This window comes from Aquarana catesbeiana, linkage group LG11, assembly GCF_042186555.1.
Source record: "Aquarana catesbeiana isolate 2022-GZ linkage group LG11, ASM4218655v1, whole genome shotgun sequence".
In the NCBI taxonomy this organism is placed as follows: domain Eukaryota; kingdom Metazoa; phylum Chordata; class Amphibia; order Anura; family Ranidae; genus Aquarana; species Aquarana catesbeiana.
Genome location: NC_133334.1, coordinates 111,368,417 through 111,389,175, shown reverse-complemented (window position 1 = coordinate 111,389,175; position 20,759 = coordinate 111,368,417). Strand labels below are relative to the sequence as shown.

The window sequence follows — 20,759 nt, the reverse complement described above, 5'->3', positions numbered from 1 at the left end:
GTTAACGGAGCCCTTCTTAACTGAGAAACAGTTCTTCGACTGGGGGACTCGAAAAAATTTCCTTTTGTCCCTTTTAGGCTTAGTGGGAAATTTTTTACCTTTTTCGGTAGACCTAGCAAGCGCCCGATCTAAACTAGTACCGAAAAGGAGGGAACCCTCTAATGGGAGACCACACAAAACGGGTTTTAGACTAATTATCCTCGTCCCAAGTCTTGACCCACAGGGCTCTCCTTGCTGAATTCAACAGAGCACCGGATTTGGCGGTTGTACGCACTGTCTCAACCGCTGCATCTTCTAAGTAGGCAACCGCACTACCCATCACTTCTAAAGAAACCAGGACCTCCTTAGACTTGGAGGTCCAGGATACCTGATCCATTAATTTGGAGATCCACATATCTGCATTTCTCGCTACACAGGCTGAAGCCAATGCAGGGCTCATAGCCGCAGCATTAGCTTCCCAAGCTCTGCGCAAAATTGTCCCAGCTCGCCGATCCATCTGATCTTTGATGTTGCCAGCATTTTCAAAGGAAAGATTGGACTGCTTGGATACCTGCACCAAGGAAGCGTCTAACCTTTAAAGGGGCACCCATGTTTCCAAGTCTTGTACTTTGATAGCTTCCTTTCAGGTTTCTTCCATTCCCTCAGGATAATATCTTTAAGGGCTTGGTGAACTGGAAGGGCTATAGACTGGGGCTTGACTAAGCCTCTATACATTCTGTCTTGAGCAGATACTTGAGCCGCAGGCTTCTGTATCGCTTCAGACACATAAATTGCCCTAAGAAGGCCCTCCATGTCATCGGCTGAAAAGATATGTCTGCCGGTCTTGGAGTCCTCTCCCTCCTCCTATCTACTAGACCCTCATCAGAAAATCCCTGATCAGGGGCTTCAGATTCTTCTTCTTCCTCAGAATCCTGAGAAAGGAGAGATCTCAGAGGTTCAGGCCGCCTCTTAAAGCTTCTGGAAGAGGCAAAGCCCTCCTGGGAGGAGGAACCCTCTTTACCAGTATGCGGTTCTGGTTCCCTAGATTTGAGGGAGGTCTGAAAAGCCTTAAGCGTAGACAGCATCTCAGTTTGGACTAAGAAATTATCTCATAACTTGAGATGCTTCCTTTCCTATTCGCTTCTGAATACATTTAAAGCAAAAGGGTTTTGATTGGTCCAGGGGTAATTTCTCATTGCAATTCCTGCATCTTTTAGCGCGGGCAGAGGACTTAACAGTATGGCTGGCAACCCCATGGGCAGTGGCGTCCTCCCCTGAAACAAAGCATACAGAGGCACAAGGTTAAAAAACGGCACTGTGTCACACAGAGGAAATAGTCGGGGTACCCTCCCCCATCAAAACCTCTGGCAGCCGGTCTGACTCACCCCCTGTGGTCTCTTCCATGGCCGTGGACCCTGTGGGCCTCTCCTCACGCTCCATTGCTGCCGCTGTCAGTATAACAGATAACTGCACAGGAGAAGTGGGCGCCTGCTCCTCCTGGCTTTAATCCTTTTATCTGTATGACGACAACATTCTCCTTTTGCTGGAGACCGGAACTGGAAATGACGCAGGATGCAATGAGCTAACTTCTGGCGCCGGGGAAGGAAACAATGTCATTCCTCCACCAGACGCAGAGGAGATGGCGCAGAGCGCCCTCAGTTTCAATGAATGGCGCCATCTCCTGCTAACAGCCCAAGCAAGCCACGAGGAGAGGGGGGACAACATGCTGCACAGACCGAAGGATAACCAGAACTTTTCTGAATGGCACCTGCACAGGTAAGGAGGGGAGACAGGAAAACGGCCCCTGAAGTTCTGGGTACACCACTGTACCCAGGGTCCTTCAGTCCTTAGGGGGGGCTATTCCCAATGCTGCCCCCCCTAAGGAAAATGGATGAGGAAAGCCCCCCAGGAAGGATACCGATATCCTACCGGACCCAGAGGCTTCCAAAGCTGTGGTCCGGCTCCAAGGAGGGAGACCACCAGCCCCAGGCTTTGGGTCCTATAGGGGGAAAAAAAAAAAAAAAGGTTTCGCTGTGGGGAAAAACAATCAAAAACTGAGGAGCACAGGGAGAGGCGGGGGTTTTAACCTCTTTGATTGTTTCTCCTGTCAGGTGGGACCAGTCATCTCTCAGGGTGCTGTCCTGGAAGACGACTTGAGAAAAATTGTAAATAGGTGTGTATCTTTCAGTAAATAAACTACTTCCGTGAGTATGTTTAATTCAAAATGCGTAATCCTACTATTAAAAGTGCTCTGTGCTACATAAAGTGCATCGAAATCCATATTTATTACACACACAGGTATTATTGTGTATCCAAACATAGATATTTAAGTGTTTAAAATACAAAGAAACTATTCATAAACCATGTATTTGGTGAAAACACATCAGTGTTTGAAAAGTGAAAACATCAGTTTAATTAAATGTGAGTGTAACTATATAGACCCAAAAAATAAATCCTTAATGCATGAAAAAAAAAAAAATAAAAAAAAAATCAAGTGAGATTTTTCTTTTTTGCTTTTAGAATACTATCTCCCCTATTAAACTCCTGTAGTAATGATTTCCACCTTGAGTATTCAAATGTGAGGGTGGCAGCTCACCTCGGGACTTGATCTATATTCCCATATAGATCAAGCACACTTGTTAGCACGTCTCTCCTCCATGTTGGTAATGCAGATGGTCCATGTATGTCCTCTCTGATCACTTCTCTCCAATAGCACAGTTACCACAAGCCGGTTAGCAGTTCTTTATATATGCATGCAAAGTTTCCTTTACACAATTGTTTTATTTGTTTGACCTTCTTGTTTGATATTGAAGAGGAAGAGTAGCGAGGATATACCCGATAGAGAAGGTGGGATTAATATGCGAGGAGATGTATAGTTATATCAATGCAGATTTGCATTTGTGGAGACACCGAGTGTTATAAACAGATGAATGGAATTCACCCGACCATTATCCCTGATAAAGTCATGTGTGCTTTGACTTAACGCATAGGGAGGAGTTGGTTGAAGTTTGATCCCCGAGTCATGGAGTTTTTATACACAGAGCTTGCTGATTGTTCTGAATCAAATTGAGTGATACATTGTTTTTTTTTTAAATAAAATAATGGTTTTAAAATATTGGAGATTTCTCTGTCTATATATGACAATGTGGGAGAGATATATGACTTAAAATTGGAGAGGACATACACTGGCAGACCATCGGTCATAGCAACACAGAGGAGAGACGTGGCAACAGGCGTGCTTGAGCTATAGGAAAATAAAGATCAAGCCCTGAGGGGAGCTGGCACCCTCACATTTGAATACACGAAGTGGATATCATTACTTTGGGAGATACCGTATTATAAAAGAAAAAAATAATTTTTTTGCTCCAAGGATTTTTTGGAACTATACAACTACTTTTTGGGGCAATATAGGTACAATTACATTTTAATTGAACTGATTGTTTGCACTTTCAAACACCGATGTGTGTATCATAAAATAGATGGTATATGAATGGAGTTTCTTTGCATCCTAAAGAATTATGTTCAGATACATGATAGTGTGTATAAAAATATAGATATATATGAAGTTTTACATAGAGCATATGCATATTGATGTACTTCATGTAGCACAGAGCACTTTTATTTAATAGTACGGGGCGTGGCTGTACGGCAATCATGTGTAACTTTTGGCGCGTCACACTGAACTAGGTAGTGGAGATCTGTTCCGAACCTGAGCTGCGGGTGAGTATATTTTGTCAGCACACCTCGGGTCCGATGTGACCACTATACACCGCTGCTATTACCTGTTTGAAGAGCTGCTGTGATTTTACTTTTGCTTATAATGAATTCATTTGATATTAGTGCAATGATTGAAGGATTTTTGAGTCTTTTAATTAAACTGGTTTTACGTTATCACACTATATGGAGCACTTTGTTATTTACATGTGGAGAGATCCTGATTGATGTTCACGGTTGGATACTGGTGCTCACTTAACCCCTTTGAGTGTGGTTGAAAGCGTTTAAGCCAAGCACAAGAGTGTAAGGCATTGGAAGTTGGCGAGTGCGTTTTCTGAGGGGAGCTGAATCACTTTCTTATTTTCACACTTGTCACTGGGTGTTGAATATTCATTGATGCATATTTGTCAATATATATATATATATATATATATGTATGTTTCACTTAATATTGGATTCTAGCGCCACTATTTTTATCTCATGTTTGCTGGAGGTTTAAATATTTTTCACATTATCACATATTTAAAGTGGCAGCTACATTGTACAGGTATACTTCTAGTCTACAGGCGCAGTGGTGGAACTACAAGTGTGGGCATAGGGTGCTTGTTGACCATCAGTTTACTTACCTACCTGTCCGTAGTCCTCTTTAAAGCTGTGTATGCACATTTCAGTTTACATTGGGGCACAGTGCTCGTGTGCTGGAATGACTGAACTCCGGCGCATGTTCTGGAGTTATGCCATCCCACTGACAAAAAAAGACTCAGATTGTTGAAGCAGAGGAAAGATTTTGTGAACTTTAATTCTTTAAATCTGCCTCATGCTGCTGTTTTATCATCATTGACTATGGGGAGAAAAACACCTGTGACATAAACGAAATCTTTTTTACACTGCCCATCACAGCCAGGCCACTGGCATTTGCAGAAAAAAAGACCATGTGGAAATTGCAACGGCAGACCCATGTTTCTCCTAGAAAATAATATTACCTTCAGTGATTAGCCATATATTCAGTCTTATATACTTACCAGTTGGATGTAAATGTGAAACCCACAAAAGGCAGAAGATGAGCAGAAAACCCATTAAGGTTATTTGGAGGTAATGTTTCCTGGAAAAATTTAAAATCATATCCAATTTATAAAATGTTAGTTGATTTATATATCAATATTTGCAGCAATATATAAATGCACTGGAGAAGGCATAGCTATATAATCCGGTGATAAATATAAATTAGCACAAATGTCACATGGCTGTAAAAACTATGTTGAATGCCAAAACACCCCCACCCCCCCCCCCCCCCCCCCCCACACACACACACCCCACCACCACTGTTTTGCATAATCTAGGGTAAAAACACTGCCATGTATGGCTCATTAGGGAAATTTCTCTTCCCTTATTTTTGCCTGTAAAGTTGACAGGAAGGATAAAAAAAAAAAAAAAAAGTTTTTGCCCCTTATTACATTTTAGGGAAAAAATCAGTTGCATGCATTTCTATTCTGCATTAAAGTCCTTTATATATTCTATGCCATCTGGAATATCATTATAGACCTGACACACTTAACATGAGCTTACATATTTATTTATTTTTTTTTAGCTAGCATAGAAATTACACATATAAAACAGGAAATCATCACCAACCGAACTTTTTAAAGAATCATCATCCACATCAAAGTTGGAGGTGTCTGCTGGGTTGTCAACCTCAGGGATGTAGGGTGGAACAGCAGTATGCAATTTATCCCAATCTACTCCGCTAAAGAATGGGTGTTTCTTAAAATCACTGACACCTCCTCTTCCAAGGCGCTTCTCTTGCCGGCATATGAGTCGCTTAATGAGATCCTTTGCATGCTCAGATACATCAGTAATGTCAGATGGAAACTGCAGATGTTCCTGCACCAGACATTAAAAGTTAGATTGCATCAAAATGAAGGCACTATACAAATAATCTAATGTGGAATCATGTTAATTCAAAAATCACAGCTGCATTGGTAAAACACCCATATGACCCCATTTCAGATTTCTATTGACACAGTATGCTTCAAGGGAGATATTTGTTTAACAATCATTTGCTACACCTACTGATAAAATAGTCAGCGAATTTAGTACAAGGAACGAGTAAAGATCTCCTGTGTAGCTCTAGCCCAGGGATATGCAATTAGCGGACCTCCAGCTGTTGCAGAACTACAAGTCCCATGTAAAATTCTGACAGCCACTAGCATGACACCCAGAGGCATGATGGGACTTGTAGTTTTGCAACAGCTGGAGGTCCGCTAATTGCATATCCCTGCTCTAGCCTATTTAGGTGACTGCCAGCAAATAGTATCAATCTCTTCATAAAAGGATAAAATAACCAGCTTAGCACTAGCCTAAAGCAGGCAATGGATGATGAATTTTTTTTTGCTCAACAACTAGCGGGATTGGAAAAAAAAATAAAATAAAAAAAAGAGGGAGGCAAGAAAGACTAAATGCGAAGGGAGGGAAAAAAAAAAAAAAAAAAGGAAAGAAATTTAGAATGAGAGTGGCTTAAAATGCCAGACATACTTTTGTTGACCAACAAAGTGGTCATATGGTCCTTGACTACTGCAAACAAAAAGGAGGGTTTCTCCCACGCCCTGGCTATGGTTTGTTTTGGCAGGGAGAAATGGGTAAGTTGCCAGCTTCTGTAGGAAAGAAATGAAGCCCTGAATCAGGCAGTGCAACAGGACCAATTTGGAATCTTTGCGGATATGTAGGTGGAACAGTGTATACAATAGTCCAAAGACCCTGGACCAAATACTGACCAACCGTGGACAGGACCCACTATATTATGGAGGATTTCTCCGCTTTGGCCACAGCCTCCAACACATCTATCGCTGTAGGAGGGGTTTTGCATGTGGGCCAATACCATCTTAAAGCGGAGCTCCACCCAAAAGGGGAAGCTCTTTCGGACCCCCTCCTTCCCCTGCCACCGGGTCCATTCACAAAGTGCGGCATGCTTCGCACATGCGCAGTAGGGAACTGGCTGTGAAGCTGCAAGGCTTCACTGCCGGTTTCCCTCACAAGGAATGGCAGCATCTGAGAGCCGACTGAAAAAGAAACGATGAACATGCGTGAATCAATTGGACGACCACCACATGAACTCTCGGTTTTTCAGGGCCTGGTGGGAGGAGAGGATTGTTCAAGATTGGGAGGAGGGGTAAGAAGGGGGACATAAGGTTACCTGAATAGCAGACAGAGTCCCAAATACTCAGACTTTGACATCACCAGTTTTTTTTTTTTTTATTGCATTTTAGTTTTGCATTTTATTGCATTTTGACCCCAGATCTCATATTTAAGAGGTCCTGTGAAGCTTTTTTTCTATTACAAGGGATGTTTACATCCCTTGTAATATGAATAAAAGTGACTTTTTTTGAAAGAACAGTGTAAAAATAAAAAAGGTAAAATAAGGAAAATTTTTTTTCTTCTTTTTAAAACGCGCCCCATCCTGCCGAGCATACGTGAGAAGTGCCCACATATGAAAACTGTGTTCAAACCCCACACGTGAGGTATCGCCACAATCGGTAGAACGAAAGCAATAATTCTAGCCCTAGACCTCCTCTAACTCAAAATATGCAACCTGTAGAATTTTTTTAAACGTCGCCCATGGAGATTAAGATCAAAAGTTTGTCGCCATTCCACGAGCGGGCGCAATTTTGAAGCTTGACATGTTGGGTATCAATTTACTCGTCTTTCACAATCTAAAAAAATTGGGGTAACTGTGGTCTTATTTTAGAATTCAAAAGAGTGAATTTTCGCCAAAAAAGTGCGCTTGTAAGACTGCTGCGCAAATACGGTGTGACACAAAATATTGCAACGACCGCCATTTTATTCTCTAGGGTATTAGAAAAAAAATGTATAACGTTTGGGGGTTCTAAGTAATTATCTAGAAAAAAAAACCTATTTTAAACTTGTAAATAGGAGATCTCAGAAAGGCTCGGTCCTTAAGTGGTTAACAAAAAGAAAAAAAGAAAAAAAAATCTGCACTTCCCCATTTTTATCCTGGTTCCAGCTGACTTAAGGAACGCTCTTTTGCTCTACAAGCATGTGCAACTTCAGTCAGGATTTTTGTGAATGCAAACCCGTGAAATTGGTGCCAATAATGACAATGTCCAAACAAGCCCAATTTGATCTGATCTCATTGTTGCACCAAATTTATGCAGATTTCTTCCTGCTTGTTGCAATTAGGCAAAACTTTTTTGTTTTGAGGGAATTAAGGATTAGAACCCCTGTTAGTTTTTTATTGTTGTCTTGTGTTCCTGTTATGGAGACCCACCCTCGCTATTTGTTTACCATTATCACAGAAATAAATACATTTCTAAATCCTGGGTGGTCAACAGAAATAGAGAGCAAATCTTCCAATGGGGACACTAGTTCTGGTGAGAACCAGGGATGTTGACTAATTTCCTATTCTGACTATGGGACTGGAAGTGAAGAAAAATCTCCACAAAAAGGACACCGAGGGTAAGAAAACAAAACAAAAAAAAAGAAGAAGTTTTGCCTTAAATTCTACTTAATGAAGCAAGATCTCTTAAAAACTGAGAAGTTAACTTTAGCTTTGACTAATAGATCCATCATGTCAGGATGTCACATACTAATTACTTAGATATTTTGTGGGTAGAAGGCTTTGTCGGTCATATTTTGAAGGATATATTTTAATGATATATTTAAAAGATACAGACCTCTTCAAAACCTGAAAACGCTCCAGGAGTAAGGTGGTATAATGAGTGTGAAAAGATTACAGGCAGTCCCCGGGTTACAAACAAGATAGGGACTGTAGGTTTGTTCTTAAGTTGAATTTGTTTGTATGTCGGAACGGGTAGATTTTTTTTTAAGTATAGCTCCAGCCAAAAAAATAAATTTTTAACCTTTTGGATAGCATAGGGAAAGGTTAACACCTCTAACATTTGTTTTGCTGTGTGTGCCCCTGTTCAGAAGATTTCACCTCACTTTCTGTCCCTGTGACAATTGGATTTTGAAAATTTTGGGTTGTTAGGGAAACATGGCCTAGTAATAAAGCATCAGTGGAGACACCTTTTCCCCATAATAACTCTTACTGGAGTGAATTTCCCTTCCTAGGGGTAGATTTGCTCTCACTTCCTGTCGTCTCCCTCTGTAAGTAGGAATCATTTGTAAGTCGAATGTTTGTAACTAGGGAACCGCCTGTACTCCAAAACTGCTGAGCTTCATGTATGGTTTGCAGGCACAAAGCCTCTAGTAAATCACAAAAGAGATTTGATATGCAGTCCACTATGTATACAAAAACTGTATTCACATTGTAACGATGTTATACACAAAACGGCACCAGTACGACATAATTTTTGTATAGCGAATGGGTTTTACCGGACAAAGAATAGGATGTTCCATTATATTTCCTCTACATTTACTAATATGCATTTAATCATTCATTCCCAATTTACATCAATTTCCTTTTGGTACTGCACAGATGAGGCTGCTACTTCTTCTGAGATGAATGGTCTTATGAGATCTAATAACACTGCCTGCAAGTTCCATTTCACCAGCTGGGGAGGGGGTTCAACCCTATGCAGGGAAGGTACATTACAGTGCCTTGAAAAAGTATTCATACCCCTTGAGAATTTTCCACATTTTGTCATATTACAACCAAAAGCGTAAATTTATTTTTGGGATTTTATGTGATAGACCAACACAAAAGTGGCACATAATTGTGAAATGGAAGGCAATTTGGCATGCATTTGTATTCAGCCCCCCTGAGTCAATACTTTGTAGAAACACCTTTCGCTGCAATTACAGCTGCAAGCGTTTTTTGGGTATGTCTCTACCAGCTTTGCACATTCAGAGTGACATTTTTGCCCATCATTCTTTGGAAAATAGCTCAAGCTCTGTCGGAATGGATAGAGAGCCTCTCAACAGCAATTTTCAAGTCTTGCCACAGATTCTTAATTGTATTTAGGTCTGGACATTGGCTGGGCCAATTTAACACATGGATATGCTTTGATTTAAACCATTCCATTGTAGCTCTGGCTGTATGTTTGGGGTCCTTGTCCTGCTGAAAGTTAAACCTCCGCCCCAGTCTCAAGTCTTTTGCTTCCCTGTCTCTGCTGAAGAAAAGCATCCTCACAACATGATGCTGCCACCACCATGTTTCACGGTGGGGATGGTGTGTTTAGGGTGATGTGCAGTGTTAGTTTTTCGCCACACATAGCATTTTGCTTTTGAGGCAAAAAGTAAAATTTTGGTCTCATATGACCAGAGCACCTTCTTCCACAAGTTTTTGTTCCCCACATGGCTTCTCGCAAATGGCACTTCTTATGGCTTGCTTTGTTCTTACCAGTCTTCCATAAAGTCCTGATTTGTGGAGTGCACGACTAATAGTTGTCCTGTGGAAAGATTCTCCCACCTGAGCTGTAGATCTCTGCAGCTCCTCTAGAGTTACCACTGGCCTCTTGGCTGCTTCTCTGCTTAATGCTCTTCTTGCCCGGCCTGTTAGTTTAGGTGGACGGCCATGTCTTGGTAGGTTTGCAGTTGTACCATACTCTTTCCATTTTCGAATGATGGACTAAACAGTGCTCTATGAGACATTCAAAGCTTGGGATATTTTTTTTATAACCTAACCCCTGCTTTAAACTTCTCCATAACTTTATCCCTGACCTGTCTGGTGTGTTCCTTGGCTTTCATGATGCGGTTTGTTCACTACAGTTCTCTAACAAACCTCTGAGGGCTTCACAGAACAGCTAAGAATAGATTCAACACAGGTGGACTCTATTAATTAGGTGATTCTGAAGGCAATTGGTTCCACTAGATTTTAGTTAGGGGGATCAAAATAAAGGGGGCTGAATACAAATGCACACCACACTTTTCAGATATTTGTAAAAGAAAAAAAAAAATTGAAAACCATTTATCATTTTCCTTCAACTTCACAATTATGTGCCACTTTGTGTTTCTCTATCACATAAAATCCAAACATTTAAGTTTTTTGTTGCAACAGGACAAAATGTGGAAAATTTCAAGGGGTATGAATACCTTTTTAAGGCACTGTAACTTACATATTTTTGCCGTTGGTTGCTTGTTAAAAGTGATCCTATCCACTCCTAAAGCATGTAAGTGGAACCTTCATAACCTGCTCCATCAGCTTTTTAATGCACTTTTGCTGCAAAACATGTAGCCCTAGACTAAACAGTGCTATTACGATAGGCAATTTTTTTAGTTAAATGTCAGCAGCAAAGCTCTCATTGTCATCTCCAACTACTCCCCCTAGCTGCTGATGTACATCTAGTGCACTGTCACAGAGTTATGAGGTTACTGAGGTAGTCTAGTTTACAGACTCTTTACATTCTGTATGCTATACAAATAGCGAGGCAGACTGGGGAATAACTGGGGTACAGACTGCAGAAGAGTTTTAGTTTACCAATTATGCATCACTTAGTCATTTACTGGCTGACTAGTTCATATAGGTCTGCATTTTTTCTTGGGAAAGGATAGTGCTTAATGGCAGTGAAGCAAATGTAAAAACTGGAAATTATTTTAAAAGGCTTTTTACAATGCACTAAGATGTACCTCGAAATAAAGTGAATGAATTCATAACATTTGTAACAACCATGATTTAAATATACAAACACACACCCCCAATTACTATCTCAAGTGACAAAAGAATATTCTGTGAAGATGATGACTTCTGACATAGATGACTAAATAGAGATTTGATAAATAAATCTAAGGGACTAAAAAAATATATATTTACCTCATGATTCATTATTTTTCCATACGTCTCCACAAGAGACTCTGCATAGAAAGGAGTCTCCCCAAAGAGAAGTTCATACATGGAGACTCCTAGAGACCACCAGTCACATTCTGTTCCATACTTCCCCTTGCCATCCTCCATAGCTTGTAAAATTTCTGGTGAAATATAGTCAGGTGTGCCAACAGCCACCGACGATTCAACCTATAAAAAAGGAAAAAAAAAAAAGACAAAAACGAAACTTAAATTCTAGAAGTCTAATGCAACTTAAAGGTGTTTTTGACTCCTACAACATTCTACATCCTCGGACACCACAATAAAAGAAGCTTTCTTCCTTTATAGACTAGTATAGCCTCACTGTGGAGAAGTAATGCACTTTGGCTTTGTGTCAGTGTCCGTCTTCCTAAGGCCAGGGATTATACCGTCAAACAATTTGTAAAAAATAAAAAAATAAAGTTAAACCAACTGCATAACAGGTTATGAAAATATACAGCTGCAGTAGTTTAATGTGTACTATATAAATAAAAAAAAAAAAAAAAAAAGCGCACACATTAAATCCTCAGAACAATTGGGTCACCTATGACTAAAGTAATGTGATGATGAGTAGTTGACATTTGAGGGGTAAAATCAAGCTTTTACTCCAAAGCCCAGCTACTCATGAGTGTAAGATGTTTAATTGCAATGGCAGTGCCTCACAAGCGTAATTTCTGCTGAATCCGATGAAATAGGAGGCATGGAAAAAGGAATCTATTAGAATTCTCTCACTCTCTGCTCAGACTCTGTATCATACAATCTAGTGCTCGCGAGCCCAGGCCATCACAGACACTCCCATAGGGACATGTCATCACGTCAACCTGGGATCATAGTACTCCTGGACAGAATGGCAATCACAGATCAAGGACCAGCCACTGCCTCATGTAATGATGAGAAGGATCTGTGACATCACTGGACTGACCAAAAGACTATAGGATTTAAAAGTGTGATCTATGGAATTTACCATATATATTTATGTGTGCACAAAGTATTAACTTTTAAGATAGATGGGTAGTAAAATCAAGCACCGAATCAGAAAGCAAGAAGTTATAACTTCAATAGAATAGGCCACTCATTTACATAAACCGGGCCACTAGGACAATAATTTGCACAGAGAGCATAAGTACTTTTCAATAAAGTGGAGAAATATAGGATTTTTATAACCGCTTATCTGTAAAATCCTTTTCTTTGAAGTACATCACGGGACACAGAGCCATAGTAGTTACTATGTGGGTTATAGGCCACCTTCAGGTGATGGATACTGGCACGCCCCAAGACAAAAAGAGCACTCCCTATATAACCCCTCCCACTACTGGGAGTACCTCCGTTTTGTAGCAAAGCAATACACGTGTATACCAAGAAGGGAGGGTCCTCTGTGTCCTGTGATGTACTTCAAAGAAAAGGATTTAACAGGTAAGCTGTTAAAAATCCTATTTTCTTATCATACATCACGGGACACAGAGCCATAGTAAATACTATGTGGGATGTCCCATAGCAATGCCAACTGAAGGGAGGGAGACAACAAAAGTAGGGCACCAAGAGAATAGAGGACTTATACTGCAGCCTGCAGTACACTACGCCCAAAGGCGATATCCTCATGACCTTTTACATCTACTTGATAGAATCTGGTAAATGTATGGACTGAAGACCAAGTTGCGGCCTTGCATATCTGAGCCATGGAGGCTTGGTGACGCACTGCCCAAAAAGCACCAACAGCACTGGTGGAGTGCGCTTTAATATGAAAAGGAGGAATTTTCCGTTTTAAACCATAAGCTTGAACAATCACTTGACGAATCCATTTAGAAATAGTAGATTTCAATGCAGCCTGTCCTCTTTTAGGACCGTCTGGCAATACAAATAAAACATCTGTTTTACGAATCTGAGCAGTCATTTTCAAATAGACCTTGACTGCTCTCACCACATCAAGAGAATGTAGTGACTTTTCTTCCATACAACGAGGTTCTGGAAAAAATGAAGGCAGAACAATATCCTAGTTTAAATGAAAACCTGACACTACCTTCGGTAGGAAATTAGGATGAGGCCACAATACAACCTTATTCTTATGAATAATCAAATATGGCTTTTTACAAGAAAGAGCAGCCAACTCTGATACTCTTCTTGCAGAAGATATGGCAACCAAGAAAATGATTTTCCTCGTCAAGAGGACCAAGGGAATATTTTGAATTGGCTCAAAAGGCTGTTTTTGTAAAGCCGACAGGACTAAATTTAAGTCCCAAGGGTTCAGTGGTGATTTAACCGGGGGATTAATCCGCGTTACCCCCTGAATAAAGTTACGGACCAGAGTGTGAAGCAAGTGGTCGCTGAAAAAAAATACTGATAAGGCTGAGACCTGGCCCTTGATAGTACTCAAAGCCAGCTTCATTTCTAATCCCATCTGCAGGAATTCAAGGATCCTACCTATGATATACTTTCTGGGGTGCCAGCCCCTGGATACACACCAGGAGACATATGCCTTCCAGACTCTATATGACTCTGGAGGCCGGCTTCCTAGCATTAACCAAACTAGAAACTACTGAAGCTGGCAGCCCACGGTCTTTTAGAATGTGGGTCTCAAATCGCCAAACAGTTAAATTTAGCGTTTGTAAAGTAGGATGGAATACCAGACCTTGCAAGAGAAGGTCTGGCCACAGTGGTAGGGTCCAAGGGTCCCCTACCGCCATCTTTATGATCTCGGCAAGCCAAGATCTCCTGGGCCATGCTGGGGCCACCAGAATCACCTCCTTCCCTTCTTGCTTGATCCTGCGAAGAAGACGCGGAAGCAGAACAGGAAGGAACGCATAGATCAGTGAAAACTGATCCCACGGAAAGACCAAGGCATCTGTTCCGTATGCCATTGGATCCCTTGCCCTTGACACAAAGTTGTCGATCTTGTTGTTGAACCTGGACACAAACAGATCCACATCCGGAACTCCCCATTTCTGACATATTGACAGAAATATGTTGGGATGAAGGGACCATTCTCCCGGGAACAATTATTGGCGACTTAATTAGTCCGTCTGCCAATTCTCTATCCCTGAAATGAAGATTGCCGATAGGCAAGGAAAGTTGTTTTCTGCCCAAGAAAGAATATGATTCACCTCTTTCTGGGCCGCACGACTCCTCATGCCCCCCTGGTGATTGATATAGGCCACCACTGTGGCATTGTCGGATTGGATTCTGACAGGACAATTCCGTAGTCTGGACGTCCAGGCCTCCAGGGCCAGGCGCACTGCCCGAATCTCTAGCATATTGGGCAAGGTCATCTCTGATTTGGACCAATGCTTCTTCCAGGACTGCTCCCCAGACCAGAAGGCTGACATCTGTTACCACCTTCCAGGAAACCAAGTAAGAATTTCCCTTTTTAAAGATTCTTGGACATCAACCACCAATTGAGGCACTGACGCACATTGGGGGATAAACGCATTGGGAAGTCTTGGATATTCTTGTTCCAAGTTGACAGGATACCGTTTTGCAGCAGTCTTGAATGAAACTTCGCATAAGGAACGGCCTTGAAAGAAGCCACCATCTTTCCTAACAATTTCATGCAAAGTCGAATAGAAGGATTCTTTGTCTTGACCAACTGAATCAGTTCCTTTATTGAACTGATCCTTTCCCTGCATCTATGATCAGCCCCAAGTACAGCAATCTCCTTGATGGTTTTGAGGATTTCTCTAGGTTGAGAATCCAACCTAGGTATTCCAGGTAGCTGACTGTGGTGACCAAAGTTTGGTTTAGGCAGGCTACCGATTGATCTATCAAGAGTAGATCGTCTAAGTAGGCTAGTATTGTTATACCTTGAGCCCTTAGCCTGGCTAAAGGAGGGGCCAGGACCTTTGTAAATACTCGAGGTGCAGTAGCTAGACCAAAAGGCAGAGCTACAAACTGGAAATGAAGATTTTCTACCTCGAAGCGTAGAAATTACTGGTGAGCGGGGAAAAATCAGCACATGGAGATGAGCATCCTTTATGTCGATTGACACCAGAAGTTCTCCCCCTTGCAGGATAGAGACTACTGATTGGATTGACTCCATGCGAAAAGAACGGATATTCAAAAACCGGTTTAGATCTTTGAGATCTAAAATGGGTCTGACATCCTGCTTGGTTTTGGAACCGTGAACAGGTATGAATAAAACCCCAAACCTTGCTCTTCCAGTGGGACCACCGATGTTACTCTTTGAGACAAGAGATGATCCAAGGCTAGAAAGAGGATCGCTGGGAACGTTTGATCTGAGAAAATGAGGAGGTGGGAACCTCTTGGAACTCTGGTTTGTATCCTAGAGAAATTGAGGAAGCCACCCATCTGTCTTGACATTATTCCTCCAGATCTTTGAAAACTGTAGAAGCCTTCCCCCCACTCGAGCGAGCCGGGACACACCTTCATAAGGATACTTTAGTATTCTGTTTTGTGGGTTTCTTCCCCCAGGACCATTTTTGGCCCTGGGACTGACCCTGATGTTTACCTCTTGAACCTGACGATGGAGGTCGTTGAAACTGCCTGGAGGCTGATGCCCCTGGCACTGGAGAAGAAGCACGTTTAAAAGAAAAATGCTTAAACTTTTTAACTGGTAAAAGGGAACTTTTTCCGTTAGAAATTCTTTGGATATATTTATCCAGATCGTCTCCAAACAACCATTCACCATGAAAAGGGAAACTGGCCAAGAGCTTTTCGTCTGAAAAATAAATTTAGTTACTCCCGAAATTTGTTTTTATGTCTTTCGTTAAAAATTGCATTCGTCTGAAAATCCAAATTAAGGTCGAATCTGTCATTGAAGGCTTATGGTGTCTGTCAAATGTTCAAAGAAGATTCGACAGAGCAGCTAAACTGTACGACGCCGTATAGTTAACCTGCTCCGTCGAATCTTCTTAGAACTTTCAACACCATAAGCCAAAGTACGTGTGTACTTAGTTCTAGCTATTTTACTGCTCCTCCTCTTTGGTTACAATCAGCCAATAACATTCATCATCATTTTTATGCATCTTTTCTCCCCTACGTCGAATCTTTTCTATGTCAAATCTTTTCTCTCTATGTAGAATAATCTTGGACTAATAGAGTTAAGGTTAGGCACATTCGACCACAGGTTTGATTGTCACAGATTGTTATTGTCAGCATCATGTCGAATCTCCTATCTATATTGAACTGTTGTAGCAACGAAAACGAAAAAAAAAGCATTTGTTTATGTCGGATCTTTCGTTTTTCGGATTCTGCACTATCGTTATCGTTTGTTAAAACGATAACGAAAATACCTGAAATTTGGACGAAAATGCATTTCGGACGAAAACGAATGCACATGTCTACTCCGCACATGTACCAGCCCCTAGCATGAGCCATAAGGCCTGGAGAATAGAATCATAGCATCTACTGTGAAACACAACGCTTCTGATATCCCAGCCAACTCCTGGGCCTGCTGATCAGGAATAACTTTGAGTACCTCTATAAACTGGTCCTTTAAGAACTGAGATACTCCAAATCGCTGCCAGTGCAGGTTGAACGAATGAACCTGCCAGCGCAATCTAGTTTTTAAAAAGGAACTCCAACTTTTTATCCGTTGGATCCTTTAGCATATGAGCATTGTCGACTGGACAAGATAGATTTTTTATTTACAGATGATATAGCAGCATCAATTGCTGAAATTCCCCATTTCTTATAAAATTCTGCTTCCATAGGATAAAGTATTGAAAACTTTTTCGGAGGAAAAAACTGTTTATCTGGGTGCTCCCACTCAGAATACATTAGCTTCCTTTAGCCATGAACGGATAGGAAAAGAATGAACAGATTGGGGAGGCTTTAGTGAACCCAAACTAGAAGTGGGCTCATCGACTGCGTTATTAGCAGTAAAAATGTCGAGCGGACCAATTCAGTGAGGGATTGAACCAACAATCTTTCCTGCGAACCTGGCAGTTCTGTATCAGGTTCCTCGGAAGAGGAGACTTCCGCCTCTTCCTGGTCCTTTAAAAGGAACTCATCATCTCTTGCTCCTTGTTCCTCAGCAAGAGGTTCCTGAGCAATGGACGGGGACCTGCTGCGCTTAGTCCCACTTTGGTATGCAATTAAAGCATCAATTTTTGCTCCGAGCTTAAAATGGCTGAAGAAAAAAACCTCCTTAGTGATATACACAGGGGTTGCAGTGTTAAGAGCAGCTGCAACACTTGCCCCTCCTGATGGCTCACTCTGTCCAGCCATATTACTCTCAGGGGAGGATGCCATCTTTCTTGTGATGGTTCTAGGCTTTCGTATGACTGTAGTAGTCCTTTTAGAGCCCCTTTTTGAGGTGTTTTTCACCCCCATTCTGACCGTAGCCCGATGCACAAAGCAGAGGTACTAACAGAAGGAATGTATCTATTGCTTGAGCAATAGTCCAGCCTTGTCGCTATTAATTCTCAGCCTGATGCAGTAGTAAATGTGTCAAAAGGAATGCCTGTGTCACCAAACCTCTTATATGCCACCTTTGCTTGTGTCCCTCCTGCAGCATGTAACAGCACAAATGGTGCCTTTTAAACATACCTTCCCGCGCCGGACATTGGAGGATGCCAACGCCGCGTTAAGCCGCACCCCCCCGTCGCCTACAGCCCTTCCCCTCTTTTTTCAAAAAGAGCTCTTTCCCACGCGAGTGCGGGCTCCTGGTCCTATGGGATCCACAGGGAGGAAGGAATGGCGAGGGGGGTCTGAAAGCCGCCAAACGGCTTGCCATTCGCAACTTTTTTTTTTTTTTTTTTTAAACTTATGGCGCTCTATCCCCGAGCAGAAGGGAAGAAAAAAATGGCATAGGGGGGTGTCTGGTGGGGAGAAGGAACCCCCCCAGACTTACCAGAGGTCTGCTGCTTGGCTGGAGGAAGAACTGCTGCTTCCTAGACACAATGTGGGCTTTCTGAGAAGCATGAGACAGTAAGTGCTCAATACAGCCCCCAGTGGTGACACAGGCATGACAACACTTACTAAATTTAAAGAAGACATTTCATCAGAATTTTTTTTTAAATATCTAAGAAAACTCCACTTACCTTTCCCGCCGCAGGGTTTTCTGTGGTAAACCAACAACCCAATCTTCACCCTTCAATTAGGAGATCGTGCTATATGGGCTACATATATTGTACCAGGTCCATATGCTGGTAGTTTTATATTCAATCAAGATCTAATGGAGGATTAAACGTTTCTGACACTATATGAATGAACTTTACACAGACTTTTTTGGATCATTTTATTCTTGACTGCGCAATTTCATTTTTATCACGTTACATTTATATTTGTAATACTATGTGGTTTTGAAGTTTGTTATAAAATCAATGCACAATGGCGCAGCAAACATTTGATTTACAACAGATTTTGTTGAATTTGTATATCTGCCTACTTTTTGCTTGCAGCCCTTTCACACCACAGATTTATTTGGTTATTTCTATATGTCCACCTTACCAATGATATATTGAGGTCAAATAGACCTATTCTCAAGCAAAGAATAATTTTAGGAGAATACAAAATGCATGATTACCATGCCATCTGGTTTCATCTTCAGACATGATCCAAAGTCCGCAAGTCTGATGTGGCCTTTCATGTCAATGAGAATGTTATCTGGTTTTATATCTCTGTGTAGAAGAAACAAAAAACTCAAAATTACTCAAATTACTCTACATACAATTACTTACTTAGTGGTTTATAAAGACATACAGTAAAGCCCTGTACACACTGAGAAAATCGGACGAACGATCGGCCTGTTTTCCCTCGAGGTTTCACAGCAAGTCGGAACCGAGGAAGGAAATAATGTATGAAAATTCTTGTATGACAAAGGCTTTTTTTGTCATTTGTTGATTCTGATCATGCGCAGTCTTTCGTATCTGCCATTTCTCATACGAAAATGGTACACATTAAAAACGAAAATCTTCTGTTCTGTTCCCATACGAGAAAAATTTTGGCGTTTGTCCCTTGGGAAATTTTCGCTCGGAATGTCGGAATCTTCTGTCGAAAGTTGTGTACACATCAGAAAATCGTTCCTGGGATGAAAATGTTCGCCCGATTTTCTTATAGTGTGTACAGGCCATTAGTCAAGTCTGCTCAAACAAAAAAATCAAAATGCCAAGGTGAAAATTCCATTCAATTGTTGTAAGTTTCTTAGATAAAAGGATTGTAAACTGAACACAAGAAAAAATAAAAACATGCTTGGATGTACATCAGGTCCTTCAGCTTAATATACAAAATACATTTACAGTGGAATAGTAAATTCAGTGCAGACAGGGCAATTTTAAAAATCATCTCTGGTGTCCATACACACTGAAGGACCGGGAACACCCAGCTTTCAGATATTGATGTGCAGATACAAAAAGGGACATTCCGCTTTCCTTACAAAATGGATAAAAATGTTTTGTAATTGCTAAACAAACCAATTTGACATTTGTTATATATCACAACTTATTTTTCCATATCAAATTGGAAACCATCTACAATTTCTCCAATAACAAAAAAAAAAAATCTTGCAAATCCTTGCAAATTCAGCAGAAGTTTTCTGGGTCCAATCTCTACACAAACTGTGAAGCAAATACACAAACAGGAGAAGATTGCAGCGGCAACGTACAAAGGTTTCTTCGGAAGTTTGCAGAGACCTTTGGATAAAATTTTTGCCATCACCAGTGCTTTCCTAGGTTTACTACACAGCCTTTCACCTTTGAAAATAATTTTGTCCTAACACCACACACTGTTGGGTATTTATTGCTGCTCTTTTTACAAATTTAGGGCCGATCAAGTGATTATAGCAGATGGACTCTCCCCACTGCTCTGACCTCCAACTCTGCCCATTTCAATCTGTCCAGTCTCAATATGCATTTTGGAGTTAAATTCTCGGTTCTCTTAGGTGATTGTTAAAGATTAAAGATTAGTTATTCCAAAAACGCATACCATGACCTAACAGGGGAAGGAGGCAGGGTGGGAGGTTAAAGCAGTGAGCACCAGAGGAGGTTTACCCCTGGTGGCATGCATGGTGTATGAATGAAAACAATTTGCCATTACACAACCACGGGCAACAGCAAGGGAGAAAACTCAGAAAGGACTTCACTCGGGTAGCCAATGATGTGCCTTATACACCAAGTGTGTCTTTTATCATTCTTAAAAGAGAAGTGTAGCCAAATCATTCTTAAAAGAGAAGTATAGCCAAAGTTTTTTCATCATACTTTTCCAAAATAAGTGCACTCCTGTGACCCACAATCAGCCGACAGTGGGCTAAAGTCCACCGTTAGCTGACATCACAGAGCCAGTCCAGACTCTGCAGGGATCCCAACAACGTCAAGATCTGCCCAAACGCATGATCAGCATCTGGCTCAGCCTCTCAAGA

General features: G+C 41.3%; 1 protein-coding gene across 2 annotated transcripts in view; it reads right to left on the bottom strand.

Moving 5' to 3' along the window:
• Positions 1-20,759, bottom strand: part of CDC42BPG (CDC42 binding protein kinase gamma) — a 268,963-nt gene that overhangs the window by 124,877 nt on the left and 123,327 nt on the right. For both annotated transcript variants that reach the window (XM_073604887.1, XM_073604888.1), the window contains exons 6-9: positions 18,930-19,023; positions 11,420-11,620; positions 5,326-5,574; positions 4,716-4,795 (exon numbers count right to left, since the gene is read on the bottom strand). In XM_073604887.1, the coding sequence (XP_073460988.1) occupies positions 4,716-4,795; positions 5,326-5,574; positions 11,420-11,620; positions 18,930-19,023 (624 nt within the window). The remainder of the gene's footprint in view (positions 1-4,715; positions 4,796-5,325; positions 5,575-11,419; positions 11,621-18,929; positions 19,024-20,759) is intronic.